Source organism: Lissotriton vulgaris, chromosome 10 (genome assembly GCF_964263255.1).
Source record: "Lissotriton vulgaris chromosome 10, aLisVul1.2, whole genome shotgun sequence".
In the NCBI taxonomy this organism is placed as follows: domain Eukaryota; kingdom Metazoa; phylum Chordata; class Amphibia; order Caudata; family Salamandridae; genus Lissotriton; species Lissotriton vulgaris.
The window spans coordinates 172,473,226-172,491,432 of NC_141698.1; the positions used below are offsets into that span (position 1 = coordinate 172,473,226).

Genomic DNA, 18,207 nt, shown 5'->3' on the forward strand with positions numbered 1-18,207 from the left:
TTCATAGATTAAAATCAGGAATTTGTTTTTATACTGTTGAAATGTGAAACTCTCATGTATTAAAAATGTAAATGCAACTTTAATTAAGATGACCACTCAACATAACTAATCTGTTTATTCGCTAGCTCCTTTTTTTTTTAAACAATTTATGATTGTCTTACGAATGTTTGCTGATTTTTTGTTCTCTTGCCTTTTTTTTTTTTTGTTTGTTTTTGTCACCCTGTCAACATCAATAAAAAATTTATAAAAAAAAAAAGATTTCCCCTATTAAAACATGAAGACTTCTTGTATTTGGATTATTTCTACTTATATGGGCCTCTCAAATCATGTTGGTTTTTACTGATCGTACTACTGAATTTTTACACCAACAACATTGTGGTACAAGAATACAGAGGAGAGAATATCAAGGGACAAAGGCAAGTGCATATAGGGAAGTATAGATGTACTATTTCTACATCCACAGCTACGAAACTTGACAATATATGTACAGTGTAGATACATATATGTGGAGTTAAGTATAAAAAACCTAGAACTAATTACCAGTTTATATATTTTTTAATTATTTTGTACTCTATATTCTGTCCCACCGATATTTTGGGTTCCATATTCAAGGTGAACACCATTCTAATAGGATACATGGCACAATTGTATTACAAAGAACAAATCTATGTGCACATATTGTGGTTTGAACGTGTCCTTTCCTTGAGATGTGTAGTATTAGTAACATCATCCTTTCTCTCTAGCCTGCAGAAAGCATGACACTCTTATTTAATGACCTGTGATTGATATAGAGAATATTTGTCACTGAGATAAGGAAACAGTCCAAACTTTACACTCTCCCGCACTGTACACATACGCAAAGGTACAGGGTAATGGGGGCACTGTATTTTGGGCATCAGAAAACCATTGTAAAAGCACAGACACATCGTGCCATTTTTTTTTTAACATTGTTAATTAAGTACCACTCTTACCAAGAAGGCAGGAATATAGTCTCATCATGCTGTAGGTCAGATGAATAGGTGAAGTCTGCACCAGGAACTTACATTCTAGACGTATAAAGTTGAGGCAAGGCTGGACCAGCCAGTTAAACATGTCATTAATCTGAAAGAAATACAAAGAAATTAAAAGAATGTCATTCAAATGCATGATCCTCCGTGAGCCACCAAGCCCAGATATTACCGTCCATCAATAGACGATATGCTCTATCTGTATAAATCCTGATATGGTATTTTTTCCTTCTTGAAAAGCAATATTTGGACCTGAGGGAATAGATTCTTTGATCATGTTGCAGAAAAAAGAACATTTTGGGAGGTGCTACATAGAGTAGCTTTATAAGGAATCTCTAGATTACATTCAGATCTTTAGACCAAGATATTAAAATATCTAACTAGAAAATAATTATTGCCCCGAATATTTCCTATGTATCGAATGTACTAAGGAAGAAACAACTCAGTGCTTTTTAGACAACAATGAAAAATGCACGGTGTCTAGATTACATTGCTCTGCCCTGGCTGTTCTTTTCCTGATTTTAAATGTACTTCCAGGAAACCATGCCTTACGCCAAAATATCCAGATTTTAAGAAAAAGAAGTAAAGGGTGCTGGGATTGGAACATCTTTTTCTTGTGCTTCAGAGCTGGTAGCATCAGGAAAACCTTCAAGAGATCTCTTAAACAATGCATTGCCCCCCTCCCCGCTCAAATGAAACCCTGATTTAATAACTGCTAATTTAAGTCCTTTATGGCAAATAATGAACCTCAGCTTTTCCCTTCATTAGGTGAATGAAAGATTTATTGTCAGCCTCTCGCCTGCCAGGTTGTGTGAACATCTGCAGCTGCTTTAGTATGTACCACTTACTGTCCACAATGCACAGACACCACAGGTTCTTTGTACAGTCTTTCTGATTGAAACGATTATGAAATAAGTAAATAGAAATAGAAAAGGGCAATGACTCTGTTACACTCTCTCAATAACTGTCAATGACTTCGATCTACAATATAATTTCCATAAGATCAAATTGTAAATTTCTGCTAACAGAGAGTACGGCCAAAGAAAATAAACCACAGTCTGACAGATAGACTGTCTAAAATGGCCGCTGGGCAGGAGCTCTAGGAAGGAGCTCCCGGGCTTTGGGTTCACTTTTTGTTGGAAATCCCTGCTGTCCCACCCCCCAGCTCCGGCCAAGCTTTTGGAACCTACCTTGGATGTAGCACTGGGAAGTTACTCCACAGACCTGCTGCCATATCCACTAAACATGGACACCACTGAACATGGACATCCCCCACCTCCGACACAGGACCAATCCCATTGAGTGTCCACTGCTGGGTGCGTGCTCTGGAGGCTGTGCTGACCCCCAAGCCTGATCGAATACCATGCATGCAGGCAGCTCGTCGGGAGAGTGGAGGAAGGCAAGGTCGTCGCCGCTCCAACCCACAGGTGAGTCTGCTAGCTAGCGGCTGTGAGTGTTGCTGACCCCGCTTTCAGGGAGTTGACCTGTATGTTTCCAGTCAGGGGTGGCTGGCCCTCTGTGCCGTCCAAGCCCTGCTGTGCTGCGAGAACAGGTCTGCTCCACCACCAGGGTTTGCGGTGACTTCGACCTCACTCTCCAGTCACCCTCCAGATGCCACAGAGATGCTGCTGTCTCTCTCCCCAGTGGCAAATATGTCATGGCAATCTGGAACACTCCATGGACCATAGTCACCGCCATCTTGATCAATTCGCCCCGACCAGCACCATATTGAAGTGAACTAGGGTGAAGGAAACCCCTCGCACGATCTATTAGGAGAAACTAAAAGAGGACTCACACAAAGAGAAAAAATGTGCCAACTGACAAAGGATTAATATTACCCTTGCAGCACAGAAAGGGACAAAGGAAACCAATTTTTCATCCACACTGCCTACTCACTAATATTACAACAGAACCAGCCTCTCCCCAACTATGTAGGCTGATTCAAAATGAAGCTATATAAAATAAATAAACAATACATTCTCAGTAAGCTCCCAAACTCTCAGCCATTTGGGACTGGACTGATTCCAGTCCTACTTCAAGCACGGCCTTGTTCTATTCCCTCCTACACCAATATCCAGGGTATACCTCCTGGTTGGAGTCCGCCTCCTACTAATCTTAAACGACATTAGGGCGCTCCCTGAGGGTAAGATTTTGCCTTCTTCATCAACATCCCTCTGCCCTCCCCATCAACATCCCTCTGCGATTCAATGCTCAAGTGCATGAAACCTCATGGTCCAAACTCTTTCTCCATCACCATCCCCCCAAATCTCTCAGTTAAGAAGATAAAAAACTTCAAACATAGGCTGATTAATCAACACACTTAAACACTGTTCGCTGATATAAATTACAATACCTCCAAAGGACAACAGAAAACAGATCTCATTTTACACACCCAACGGACACTATACTAAGGATCTACCTTCATATATCCGAAACAACCAGTACCCCACACAGCTGCAAACTGACAATCTCTAACTCTCCTACGTTCAAAGGCAACACCTCTGCTACCATCTACAGAAATGGAATAGCCTTGATTCAAGCCAATGACGCCAACCTGAACTCATTTGAATACCTATTCCCTATACTATGGAACACCATTACCTATTCGCACTTTACTCACTGGCACAACTCACCCTCCCTCAACCAACCTCCCCCACAAGTGGCACCACAAAATAATCTCACAACTCACACTTACAACTTTAACTTTACCCCCTACTCCACCACTCTCTCTGCCTCCTCACCTCTAAGTGGCCACAAAGCTCTTACCTACGGTACCATATTACTAACCCTCACTCGCACACTAAAGACATGTTAATCAGACCAGTTCTGAGGAATATCACTAACTTGACTCCCCAACCCCCTTTGACTCTCCCTCCACCCTTCCTATTCTACGATCCTCTTTCCCAATGCAGTTCTTGAGGGTGACCTACTTACAAATGCACCAGACTCTCGCAACCTACCATCAGCAATCACCAATCTGATGTCTGAAACAAGACAAGAGTGCCCACACTACTTGTCCACAATACCCATCATGAACAATATGGTAACCAATGACGCTGTGAGTGATACTCTTACTGACAGACACTCTCCATCTATGGACTGCCTCACACCAGAAAGCTTGAAACTAAACATCCTTACCCCCTTCTCACTGAATATTAATAAGAGACTTTTTCTGATGCAAAGCCAATTAGAGATAGTAATACAGGGTATAAACAAAATCTTAATGAACCTAAACACACAACGCTTACACCTACCGCCCACCGGCACCAACAATCAACACCCAAGTCTTCCCCAGACACAGTCCCACAGCTGGAGCTCAGCGCCTTTTACGAACCAGTCTCAGAGACCAAAAAGAACAAGTGCCACAATGTCTCTGAGGGTGGCGATGGATCTTGCCAATTCTTATGACTCATCATCAACCAGAGACAGACCCAGTTCCAAGATCCAGGTTATCAATGGATTTGGGAGAGACCACATCCTACCAAGAACGATGAGGCCACCAGCTCACCATATCAATATACCACTTACGCCTACTCCTAAGAAGCTGAACAAGGGAATGACCAACTGCATGCTTATAAACTGCAGATCTGCAACCAAACACGCAACTGAATTGGCAGAAACCATACTGAACCATGACATTGATATCATGTTCATCACAGAAACTTGATTGAATGAATCCTCCTACCCAATCATAGACACCCTAGTGCCCCCCTGGGTTTTTATCATCAAGAAAGACAGAAAACACCATCGTGGAGGTGCCATTACAAGCATCCACAAGAACAGTATTACCATTACTGAAACTGACACCTTCTCCTACAACACATTTGATTATCTAACCTCCAACATAACGATGAAGGAGAACAACTCAGTACTGCCTCTTCCTCTACCACATTTCAGGCAACACTCACTTTCGGAAAACACCTATCTGACCTGATAACACCCTGCTCACTCTTGGACTCTAATAACATAATCTTAGGTAACCTCAACCTTCATTGGAATGACAAGAACAATACTCCTTAAACAAACTTTTACTCAATAATAATCTTATCCAGCACTGCAAACAACAAACTCATAACAGAGGTTCAATCCTTGATTTCATTATAGGTCATAAAGATACAGTTACTATTGACCACAACCTTCCTGGCATCTGGTCAGACCACTACATTATTCTATTTCACATTAACCAAACAATTCCTCACTTAGCCCGTACACAGAAATCCCTTCCTTGGGTGAGAAGCATAAGAGAGATTCCCCTAGCTGGAAGAAAGGGTCATAACACTTTCCCCCCCCACGGCAGATAATCTCTCACACACCCCATCGAGATCCTGGTTCAATATAGACCTAAACTCTGAAAGAAGACAAGTCAGAGATGCTGAAAGACTTTGGCGGACAAACCCATCTGTAACCCACTTTGACCAGCTCTAAACAGAATGCAGGAAATATAAAAAAACGCATCAGGAATGAAAAAGCCGCCTTCTTCCGCAGTGCCTTAGACAATGCAAAAAGAGTCCCAAAGAGCTCTTCAATATATTTAAACAACAAACCTCCAAGCCACCCACAATAAACGTGCAGACCTCCAAAGAACTCCGTAACAATTTTGACAATTTCTTTAATGATAAAATCACCAAGATTTGAGCGCTCCTTTGACAACATATCCTGTCATCCAACAAAAGCCCGCCCTCCAGTAATGAAGGAAACAACTCCCCCACACACCCGCTGGACTCCCAAGCAGGGATCTCCCACCTGGACTCGCAAACATCTGTCTCTCTAATGGACATAACCAAAGACAACCAACTCCAAGAGCCCCCCATGTTGCCTAGGAGCGGGAAAATATTCAACACACTCTCAGAAGCAGACATCGCGGAAATGATTAATATGTCCAAGCCCTCCTTCCACATAGCTGACCGTATTCATGCCCACCTAGCAAAAAAGAAGAACCACACCCTATCCCCCCTTTGGGCCAAGATTATAAATAGCTCCTTGAGAAACGAAGTTATGCCAGACTGTCTGAAAATCAGCCAAGACATGCCATTACTAAAAAAAAATGGGCATGCACCCGAATAACCTAAATAACTTCAGGCTTGTTTCCAATCCCCCCTTTTTAGCAAAAATCCTTGAAAGATGTGTTCTCCTCAACCAACACATTAACAGCAACAACCTACGTGACACTCATCAATAGGGTTTTAGAAAAGGGTGCAGCACTGAGACAGCAAAAGTTAATGTTATAGATGATGTATACAAATCACTTGATGTAGACCGATGCTGTCTACTCATACTCCTTGACCTATCGTCAGACTTTGTCATGGTTGACTACAAACATCTCATAAACTCCCTCCGAGAAAGAATCGGAGCAAATGGGTCACATCCTACAAAACCGCTTTCAACAAATAAAAATAAACAATTCTACTTCTGACGTATTTCCTATAACCTGGGGTGAACCACAAGGGTCAGTTCTCTCTCCTTCACTGTTCAACACCTACATGGAGCCCCTCGCCGTCCTACTAAAAAAAGCCAACATCCTCTTCCACCTCTATGCGGACAATACCCAGCTCTACATGGAAACATCCTCAGTAGGTGACATACATCGACTACATGACATTCTCAGAGAAGTCCAGCACTGGCTACCACACAACCACCTAAAACTCAACCAAGATAAGACTGAAACCCTCCTCATATCCAATAATGAACAAACCCTCCAAATTAAAGAATTGCTAATTTCCATTGATGCTCTTAACTGCAATCTTACCCTGGCTGACTCTGCAAAATTCCTGGGATTCACTCTGGACCCACGTATGAACATGAGCAAACATATAAAGAGCACTGCTGAGAGCGCCTTCTACTACCTAAAACTCCTCAACAAAATCAAACCCTTCCTCCCTCCCAATGATCTTAAATATGCCATGCAATCTCTGGTTCTGTCCAGATTGGACGATGGGAATGCAACCCTCACAGGCATGGCAAAATCACACTTATCCTCCCTCCGAACAACTCTAAATGCAGGTGGTAGGATGGTCACTGGAGTAAAGAAATACAACCACATCTCACTCTCTCTGAGAGAACTAAAGTGGCTCCTGATTGAAGCGCGTTCCAAGTTCAGAACTTCCAAACTCAAAAAGGCATGCCAGATGAGAAATATTAGGAGCAGGAACACACTACTTCTCATTCCTCCCAAAACTTGCAAACAAAATACCTTGGCACGCTCCTTCTCTGGAAATGTTCCTAAAATATGGAACTCCATCCCTGTCCTAGCAGGACCAACCCTTCCTTCATAAACTTCAAATGACAGCTCAAGGACCTCTTCCTCAACCGACACCTCAACCAACTGGATAGCAACCACCCAGCGAGACAGAGTGCCTCTGCTACAGGAATCTTGTCCAGCTGATAAACAATCAACCACAGCAAGAGGGTTTCTAAACCAACTGCCTTTTGCTCCGCTTGTATGCTCCCCTCTAGGTCTTAGCCTGATCCGACACAAGACAATGCTGTTTACTGAAATAATGCTGTAAAGTGCTCTGATACATTCGGGTCTGGCCAGCGCTATAAAAGACTCAAATAAATAATTAATAAATAAAGATAGACAGTCAAGATTGAGTTGAAATAAGAACATTGAAAAAAGGTAAAGGAATATAAAATAAATAATACAAAAGGCTTTACCATTTCACGATGTTCAGGTAAGAGTTGTCCAGGGAGTGTATCCAAATATGAATCTTTTAATGGCTTCCACCCAAGCTGGTGAGGCTCCATATAAATCATACCGCACCTGGAAAGAAGAAACAGTCATGACACCTAAAGATGGACTTCTAAAAATAAATCTGGTGCAGCATCCAGGCCATCACTGAGGTAGAGGGGCGTGAAATGGGAGAGATTCCAAACTATTTTGAAAACATCAATGGAATCAAGAAGTTTATGTTGTCGCAGCTGGTCGGGGGCATTTTGTAGCAAGGGCCCCCTGCAATCTGACTTGGATCCTGTATTTGTCTTTGACTTTAAGAAGGCTTAGTGAACAGTGACATCTTAAGGATTTGTGAAGCCCAGCATTGAATGTATTACTTCTTTTCGGCTCATTCAGACCCTCATGATGCTAAAAGTAAGGGTACAAACCCTTAGTAAGTCTGGCCCTAAGTTTCTTTTAACCTTCTCGGTTGTCAAATTGGAAAACTACGCTGGTTTTTATGAACACAGTTATTTTTTATGGCAAGGATTTTGAGTGCCCCACTCACTTTATTAGGGGGCCACTTGGGAACCGGGGGCCCCTGGGCAATTGCCCACTTTGCCCATGGCTGAAACATCTCTGTTACTGACATTAGCATTGCTCAATAAATGGATGAGATCACTATGAGCCAGCCACTGGACTTCCATGGGCAGTAAGGAAGCTGGTCATCTTAACATTAAGAAGATCCCTTCATGATCTTCTTGTCTAGCTTCCATGGCCACAAATTGGTATGACCGGGACAGTGGTGGATCTTTAGTGCTAAGCTCTCTTAATTGAGAGGTTACATATCTTCCAGGGGGGATAAAAATATGAAAGTATCCTTATGAAGTTACCTAACCGCTCTTCTTTTTTTATACACATATTTCATTTATCTGTAAAAAATAACATTGACGTTTGTTGATGTTGTAACACCCATTACAACTGTTGCCTTTGTCTCATGTGCTTATTTAAATACCATCCACCGCTTATTGAATTCTGGAGGATTAGTATCTGGCCATGTGCAGACAACCATAAGTCTCACAATCGCTATTATCCTAACTGCTGATCTGCTTTGGGTTTATTTGCAGGGTAATACCAACCCCAAGGAGTTTTTCAGAGTTAACTCTAGGAAGGTCATACTTGCTGATCAAAGACAATGGAAGAATGAGGCTTAGGCCCTGATTACAAGCTAATGGGGATATTGTGACACTTGAGGAGACAGCAGTTTGCACAGGGATCAGAATTCGGAGTTAGTCGATAATTATGACACCTCAACTGTTTTCCCCTCACAGATTTTTGCAGGTGAAGCCATTCGAACTTGATTGCGGTGGAAGGGGCGTGAGAGTCGCAGGGAGGCTTAAAACACCTTATGTGTTTTATGTAATCCCTTTACCATCTTATCGAACTCTGAATCCAATCCACACTTGAACTCACTTGAATAGACTTGCATTTTCCTCCTTGACTTTCATAGCTGCTTTTGCGTCTTCTCAATATGTAATTTGAATGGGCAGAGGTTGTTAATAGCTGCTCATGTACTTTGAAATGACCTTTTTGTGTTTTCTGATCCACTGGTGGCTAGCAAGAATTCCTTTTTTTTTTTAAATTTTTTATTATTCATCATCAGAAAATACAATTCCACACGGTTCCAACCAATTATTTCGTTCCATATACACATTCCATTTAACAGATATGCATCGTTGAAAAAATTCTCAAGTCATGTAAATCTTTACACAAACGAACTAAGATTCATGAGAGCAAAAAAAACAAAAAGTAAAAATTATTATGATATTTTCGAATAGATTACCCCTCTATTCTTCATTTCCAATGCTTTACCGGTGCCCAGATCCGCTTACCTAACTGCATCGCTTTGCGACCTTTTTTTTCATACAAAGATTTCTCCAGTGTATACATTGATAGCATTCTTATAAGCCATTGGTTAAAAGACGGGGGGTTAGGATCCTTCCACAGGGTTACTATACAGAGTCGGGTTATGGCCATTGCAATAAATTTAAATTCTTGATGGGGAATATCCTGCCCTTCTCTCCCTACACCCAAAATCATAATCTCATTTGTTAAGCTAATTGATATCCTTAATTTATCCCTAATAAATATTTTGATCGCCTGTTTAAAAGGGTTTAATTTTGGACATGCTGAAAACATATGAATAGTGTCAGCTTGTATGCTTTGACATCTGGGACAGGATATTCCACTAATTCCCCCCTATTGTGCTATTTTATGCAGCGTGTAGTATAGTTCATGAAAAGTTTTATAACATTGTGCTTGCAAATTAGCAACCTTGACAATAGAATTAGTAAGCTGCAGCGATTTTTCCCCCTCATTTCCCACTAGATTTAGCTTTGTCCTCCATTTATCACAGACTTTAATCCTATTGTCTTCTTTGCATTCACTCAACACCCCATACAATTGTGAGATTGAGCAACCCTTCTCGTTTTGGATATGTTCCATCAGATCCTCTTTTTTAAAATTAACTCCCCCGGGCAATTTCCTTTGTATTACTGACCTAATCTGCAGGAATTTAAAAAAGTCTCTACGATCGAGCTTATATAATTGGCATGCCCTTTCAAATGAAATTATACCAGAATCATCTATATTGTCTCCTATAGTGTGCACCCCAAGGCTATCCCATCTTTTCATAACTTGATCATGAAACACTTCGGGGAGGAGCTCGTTTTTATATAGACTAGCATGAATTCTATGATTTTATGATTTTATTGCTTATTACACGAATCATTTTGAATTTAAAAAGAAATCTGTTCAGTGAGCTCTTAGATTAAGGGAAATGTTAGAGGCTTGCTGATGGTCTTGACATACTGACAGGGTTGTATATTTTGTCTTTTAAACTGATTTTATATGTACAAACTGCATTTGATTTTTAATTGATGACTCGTATATTCATTTTATGAAGACATTTGTGCACTTTTATGGCTTTACCAAGCTGAATAAAGTATTTATTCATAATCCTGTTTTCCTATTTCAATATTAATCTGCAAATAATTAGTAAATGCACCATTGAAATTACCTGCTGACAGTGGCAGGGGACGCCTGCTCCAAATCTGCTGGTTCAAAGATCAAACTCATTTTTGAGCTCATTTGAATTATTTCACCACTCATTAGACAAAGCTGCAAGAAAACATCAAGCAAAAATCAACATGTAATATCAGTGGTATAAACTGATATGACGTATTATATGTTATCTGTTGCTATAAAAGTAAACAATCCATAAATAAAAAGACACACATTAAATTGTTGAATTGGTGGAAAGGTGAAATAGTTCAATAGATTCAAAGAGTCACACTAGCCACCCATACATATTGAGGCTTTTAATGCCATTGGCAGATTCTTTTTCAGCTCTATGTGAGTAGTGGAAGATATGAATTTCCATTATCATACAAATAAAGATTGAATAGCCCCCAATTCCATAGAAGGTCTCATCCGCCTCAGTTCCTTGATTAAAGGTTTTGGGGTGATTAGTTAAGCATGGGTTGAGAAAAAGGGGTGTCCCAAAAGACATTTTTCCTCACGCAATTTTCCATAGGAACATTAGACACAGCTGCAGCCTAAATGGCTCAATTTGAATTACACCAAATTTGGGTGAAAACTAGATCTTTATCCAGAAAGCACACTTTTTGTGATTTGGTGCAAATCACTTCAGTAGTTTTGGGAGAAATTAAGGTTCAAAATGCATCTACATTTCACACTGCGGGGATCTTCAGAACTAAAAAATCAAAAGCTTAGATATACTTGGTTTCCTCAACATCAACAAAGATGTTGCAGCAACCATTTTTGGACTCGGGGACGGACCACCAACATCTGACCCCCGGGGCCAAAAATGCTGTTGTGATGTAGAGAGTGAGGGGAAACCGAATATAATTTGGGTATTATAAGCAAAGAAGTAATAAAAAATAATGTCACCAAGGGAGACTGGAGATGAGGAGTCCAAAGACATAGCATCAGGAGATGCCTTCTGACAGAAAGCGGCATGTGGATTTAAAAATGTATGAGGCCGCATAGTTGAACTCGTCCTCAAGAAAGACATGGAGTCAAAGGATGAAATACTGGTAATGTCAAAGTAGGACATATGTGCCTTGTATTGTGTCCCCCTGAGCACACTAATAGTAATATCTATGTAAATCTTCACAGTATTATGGTTACACAAATTGTAAATACTTGGCAAGCCACAAGGTATCAAATGAATTCAAGTCCATTCATCAGTAGTTGCAGTCTCTTTGTATCTTCAAAATGTATTCCAATCCAATGTTTCTGTTCATTCAGTATAACAGTCCAGTGTATAGATGGTACATCAGCCAACACATGTTTCGTCGTGTATTTATACAACACTTAGACTTCCTCAGGGCTGTAACCAAGAAAATATAAACAATACCCATATTTTAACATAAAACCTCTATATGTTTGAGAAATGAAAGAAAAATATAGTAACCTCCACCAAGAAAAATATCACCATTAGCTAGTGTCAGTGTAGGTACTCTTCGTGAGAAAGACAGAGACTGGATAACCATACAATTATTTACATAAGGTTTATGTTCCGTAGATACCTTATAACTCAGACACTGTCAACATCTAGTTGATGTAGAATATTTACCTCGAAAATAATCTTGTATTCTGGAGTATAAAGCTTCCTTGTCTTTTACCAGGTTAAAGCTCTATATGACATAATGAACGTAAACCAAATCACCAAACGTATCCTATATGTACCTTCATCGTAATAATTCAATCACCTATGAGATACTTTATCAGAAGTCTAACACCCATAATATGAATATTATCAACAACAAACGATAATTGAAATAAATTATCGCCATACCATATGTAAATCTATTGCGAGCTATACCTTCAAATCCCCTAGTAACTGCTAGGACGAATCGAAACGCATAATACTGGTTGATAGTCACAAACTATCAAGTAACACTCACCAATATACTTTAGACATGTATCATAGATCTTCGCTTAGAGTCCTATCTCTCCTTGACAATATCTATAAAGACAAGACAGCTTATGGATTGATAAATGATTGAGGACAATACCAGAGTGTTACATATACTCGGTAAGATCTAGGCTAAGTAGTTAGACAGGCAGTCTTGTGACATAGAGTGGAGGTAATTAGGGGGATTTTAAATGCAAACAATCTTTTACTTTTACAGCATATATCCTCAGATTTCACTCGAGATCAGGCATTGTGGTAAGTGATGTTAAGCTTCGTGAGTCGAAATATCGCTATGCTTTAGAAAATAATTGTTCACGCCCATTTGCCTCAGCAATATCAGAGATCTACTGTTTACCACAGCACTTGTAACGCTATGTGTGTGTATTTATAAGTGAGTCTGTTTATTAACAACTGTTACTTAAACCACAAATCTGCAATAAACAAGAATAAGGTCCATAAGATGTCTTGTCTTTATAGATATTGTCAAGGAGAGATAGGACTCTAAGCGAAGATCTTTGACACGTGTCTAAAGTATATTGGTGAGTGTTACTTGATAGTTTGTGACTATCAACCAGTATTATGCGTTTCGATTCATCCTAGCAGTTACTAGGGGATTTGAAGGTATAGCTCGCAATAGATTTACATATGGTATGGCGATAATTTATTTCAATTATCGTTTGTTGTTGATAATATTCATATTATGGGTGTTAGACTTCTGATAAAGTATCTCGTAGGTGATTGAATTATTACATTGAAGGTACATATAGGATACGTTTGGTGATTTGGTTTACGTTCATTTTGTCATATATAGCTTTAACCTGGTAAAAGACAAGGAAGCTTTATACTCCAGGATACAAGATTATTTTCGAGGTAAATATTCTACATCAACTAGATGTTGACAGTGTCTGGGTTATAAGGTATCTACGGAACATAAACCTTTTGTAAATAATTGTATGGTTATCCAGTCTCTGTCTTTCTCACGAGGAGTACCTACACTGACACTAGCTAATGGTGATATTTTTCTTGGTGGAGGTTACTATATTTTTCCTTCATTTCTCAAACATATAGAGGTTTTATGTTAAAATATGGGTATTTTTTATATTTTCTTGGTTACAGCCCTGAGGAAGTCTAAGTGTTGTATAAATACACGACGAAACACGTGTTGGCTGATGTACCATCTATACACTGGACTGTTATACTGAATGTACAGAAACATTGGATTGGAATAAATTTTGAAGATACAAAGAGACTGCTACTACTGATGAATGGACTTGAATTCATTTGATACCTTGTGGCTTGGCAAGTATTTACAATTTGTGTAACTATAATACTGTGAAGATTTACATAGATATTACTATTAGTGTGCTCAAGGGGACACAATACATTTTGGTTCTGTTTTTACATAAGATCAGGGTGTTGGATGCGCACCCTCCCTCTAGAAGCACCAACCGTTGATTTAGCAACTTAGGTATTATCCCGTTGTTATTGAGAGTGGAGCGCCCATTATCTGTCAGTATCCACATTTTTGTTATAGGACATATGTGCCACTAGTATGTCAGAGTAAAGAGTATCAAGTGCATATAGAGGCTGAGAAGGAGGAGAAGGCATACAAGAAAAGCGCATTTTGTAAGAATTACTAAAGGGTATTTCAGAGGTTATTGGGGTGAGGTAGTGGTGACTCTGAGACCTCACTTGTTAGGATTTTGGACAAGAAGATAAAAGAGACAGGGAATAACTCAAAAGGCTGGACAGGTAGAAAAGAAGCCAATGTAGGGGGATGGTAAAGGCAATTCTAAAGCAAGGATGGTAGATATCAATGCATATGAATGTGTTGATTAGGTGTGATAAAAAGGCACAATCAAAGCAGGAACAATGTTTAGATTATATTGGGAGCAAAGAGGTCTGAGGGCAATTTCTGCCAAGGAGAAAAGGTCAGTCCATAATATAAACAACGTGTCACTATTCTATCTACTGCTGCTGCGTACACTTGAGAGCATAGGCATTGTATCCTGATTAGCTAATTATTTGTTTACCTTTTTGTTGTCATCCAGTACAGTATTCATATTCTCTATCCAGACTGCATCCACAGGTCCATCAAATATAATCCACTTTCTATCTTCGGAAATTGACGAAGCTTGTTCTCTGAATGTGGTTGCAAGGACTCCATCTGTCCACTCATGACTCACTGGGTCAAAACATCCATACAGTTGCCCCATGGTAATGGCTTTGGGATTTATAATTCTGTACTCAACAGCAAATTCATCTATTGACTTGGCTGGAAATACAGAAAAAGCCCTAATATTAAGAAAACCCTGTGACCAGGGATCAGGTGGCAACCCTCATTTTTAAAAGCTTGCACTGGTATTTTCCTTCTCTTTCATACATTGCTTTTCTCCCAATGTGTACTTCCATTTCCAAAATACATACTTCGATCATACTGACATGATTCTTTCCCCATCTTTCTGTACACATTCATTGACACATTACTTGCGATAACGTTATTATAATAAATGTTTTGTGTTAACATGACAGCAAAGCATAGACATGCTAATACTAACTGTTCATAGACATGTTTATTCACGTTTAGATTAAGTATATTTAATGTAGAACTGAATTTCAAAATGTCTAACATTGGTTACCATCTTTGCTTTGTGACATGAACATTTTTATTTTTAATAAAGCTGAATTTCAAATGCTGTTGAACACAATTTTCTATTTCTTTCTTTCCCGTGTCAACAAATGTTTTTTCTTTGTAATTATTGAGGAATGTTGCTTTAATGAATAATGCATTCAAGAGACATCTGCTGTGTGCAGACGGGTTCATGTGTCTTATCTTGTTCCTGATAGCATGACAGACACAGAGAGAAGCTTGTATTGGGAAAAACCTTAAGTACTGATTAAGGGGCTTACTAGGATAGCGGATTTTCCGCATCCTCTGGGCCGGCGGAAGGATGGCTGGTGGGTCCCGGTTTCAGTCCGCAGCTTTTCCGCCGCGGTTGGCTTACAACCGCGGCGGAAAAGCTCTAATATGGTGGCGGTGTCTCTCAGACACCGCCAGCCATATTAGGATGGGTTTCAAAACATGCTTTTCCGCTGCGGGTTTTCCGCCGTGGAAAAGCATGTGGAACTTCATTGCAGGGGCCCGTTGCGGGGCCCCTGGGTGAAGGAGGGGTGGGGGGTGCACATGGGGGGGGGTACCTATGGTACCCCCCTGCATTTGTATGCAGAAATCGGCAGGCACCGCACGGTGCTTGCCGCTTTCTGCATACAAATGCAATGCGTGCATTTTTACCATTGCGGCGGGTGCAGCTTGAAGCCGCACCCGCCGCAATGGTAAAAATAGAGGATGTGAACGCCAGGTTGGCGGTCACATCCTAATTGCACAGGAGGGAACTCCGCAGGCCATGCGGAGGTTCCCTCCTACTCTGGGGTCGCGGACGGACGCAAGTCCATCCGCGATCCTAATGGGCCCCTAAGTATGTAATTGTAGAAATGTTTCATGTTGCTTTCGCCTGATGGAACGTCTTGTGATAACTGCATTTAGTGTGTTAAATGTTAGAATTCTTTGAGTTTTAGGATTAGATTTTAGAGTGCTCTCTTCGAGAAAGGACTGACTTTTTCGTGCCTTTCCCTTTGAGGTAACCCCATGTTGGTTCGCGCGATCCTTTATAAGATTTGATTTAATTTAATTTGCATATTAATTGATGCATACGCATTCCAAGTATTAATTGCTGCTAACTGATTTTTGCCTTCTGTAAGCCACTGATTTGAAATACACTTCTATGGTTTGATATTCAATTAGTCTCAGTTTTTTTGTGCAGAGTAATGTGCTTCACATAATTCTGAGTGCATTGATTTGTTGACCAGACCCAAAGAGTGGAAGACCAAAATCCTTAGGGGGATTAACACTGCTATTTAGATGCTTTTCATTATATATTAGTAAATTGTTATTGCAAACACAGCAAAACCACATGTCAAGCCATAAGTTGCCCTTTGCATTAATTGAAATCATTTATTAACAGGAATGATTTAATTTCTGTGAATTACAGCAAATAAGTCAATGGTATGATATCATCCACATGAATTATTGGAATTGCTGTGTGTACAATGATAACCTGTTAATTTATTCATAAAGCAATGCACCATAATAATAATCATAATGCATTTTTTCTTACAAATTAATGGCATTATGTTACACATTCATCGAGGCAGCAAAGGATACAGGGTGTTAATGCCACACATGACAGAAAAATCGGTCTTCAGTCAAATCAAGTGCCTTCCTTTCTAACCTTCTCCCACGTAGTAACACTATTTTAAGTCCTGACATGTTGGTGGGAATTAATATACTCTGTGGTTGGAGAATAACCATATTGAAGGTGAAGAACCTGTTAAAACTACATTTCCCATGAGTGTCTTTCTCAGCTGGGACGCATTAATGACTTCAATGGTTGCCGGCGATCTGAACCATAACCTATAAGTACTGCTTTCGCGATCATCGAGGGTTCCTGCCACCACTTATTCGGATCGAGTGCTGATTCCAGGGCCGACTGGGAACTCAAAGCAGCCCTGGCAATTTTGTCAGACCAACCCCCGGGGAAGGACAGGCGCAAGTGTGAAGCACTGCTGCTTTTGGTACGAGGGACCAATATTGCAGCACCACTGCAAAAGCAGCACCCAGTAACAAAACCAGCCCACACTGCTGCAAAACCGGCCCCCACCCTTCCAGCCTCCCAGGGAAACTCCCGATGCCTGCTATCTGGCTGATTCTGGTGGTGGTAAGGGTGCTTTGCTATGAAAAAGTCAACCTGCCTAAATATACAATAAATTGTGCCCAAAGAGGGTCACTGGATATAAACATTAACTGGGCTAGCAACCATAATGTACAAGAAACAAATTTTACAAAAAAATAAATAATGTATATATTTATTTTTCATAATTAGCATTCATTAAGTTGATCACAATTCATCTATACAAAATTACTGACATAAATACATCAAACATGTAGAAATAGCCTTGCCTCCCGACCACCATCCAAGGAATCCCTGCCATGGCGTAGCGTACTTTCATATTGGATGTCAACGCAACTGGTGTAATTTACGCCGATGAGCCTATCTACATAAGGATACCGGCCTCCAGTATCTGATTGCATCTCTAATATGTACCTGGAGCCCTAGGTACCCACATATCGCATTTATTCTTGATATTTCCTATTGAGCTGCTCTCAGCGTCCGTCTGTGTGTTCCTCATTTGTTGGACTATTTATAAGTTTTTTCTCTGTGTCCCACACTATGCCATTTATGTCGCCCATATGAAGGTGGAGCCCACATCTGGGCAAGGCACCGAAACGTGCTTGGGCGCTGAATCACCACGTGTGTTTGGATTTAACTATCACCTCCAAGCAAGAGAACACACAAGAGTCCGTCATATGTTTATTGATGGAACCTGCTTTGTCCATTTACCTCATTGTCCTATGTGCGACTTTAATGTTTTTTATTGATAGTTTTGCCTGAGTATGTTTGTATGATTGAAAATCTGAATGGATGCTG

At 40.2% G+C, this 18,207-nt stretch overlaps 1 protein-coding gene across 1 annotated transcript in view; it reads right to left on the bottom strand.

Moving 5' to 3' along the window:
* The window catches only part of DNAH3 (dynein axonemal heavy chain 3), a 614,138-nt gene that overhangs the window by 181,324 nt on the left and 414,607 nt on the right, over positions 1-18,207 (bottom strand). Inside the window, exons 36-39 of the mRNA XM_086940811.1 lie at positions 14,695-14,936; positions 10,739-10,839; positions 7,662-7,767; positions 972-1,101 (exon numbers count right to left, since the gene is read on the bottom strand). Coding sequence (XP_086796937.1) covers positions 972-1,101; positions 7,662-7,767; positions 10,739-10,839; positions 14,695-14,936 — 579 coding nt within the window. The remainder of the gene's footprint in view (positions 1-971; positions 1,102-7,661; positions 7,768-10,738; positions 10,840-14,694; positions 14,937-18,207) is intronic.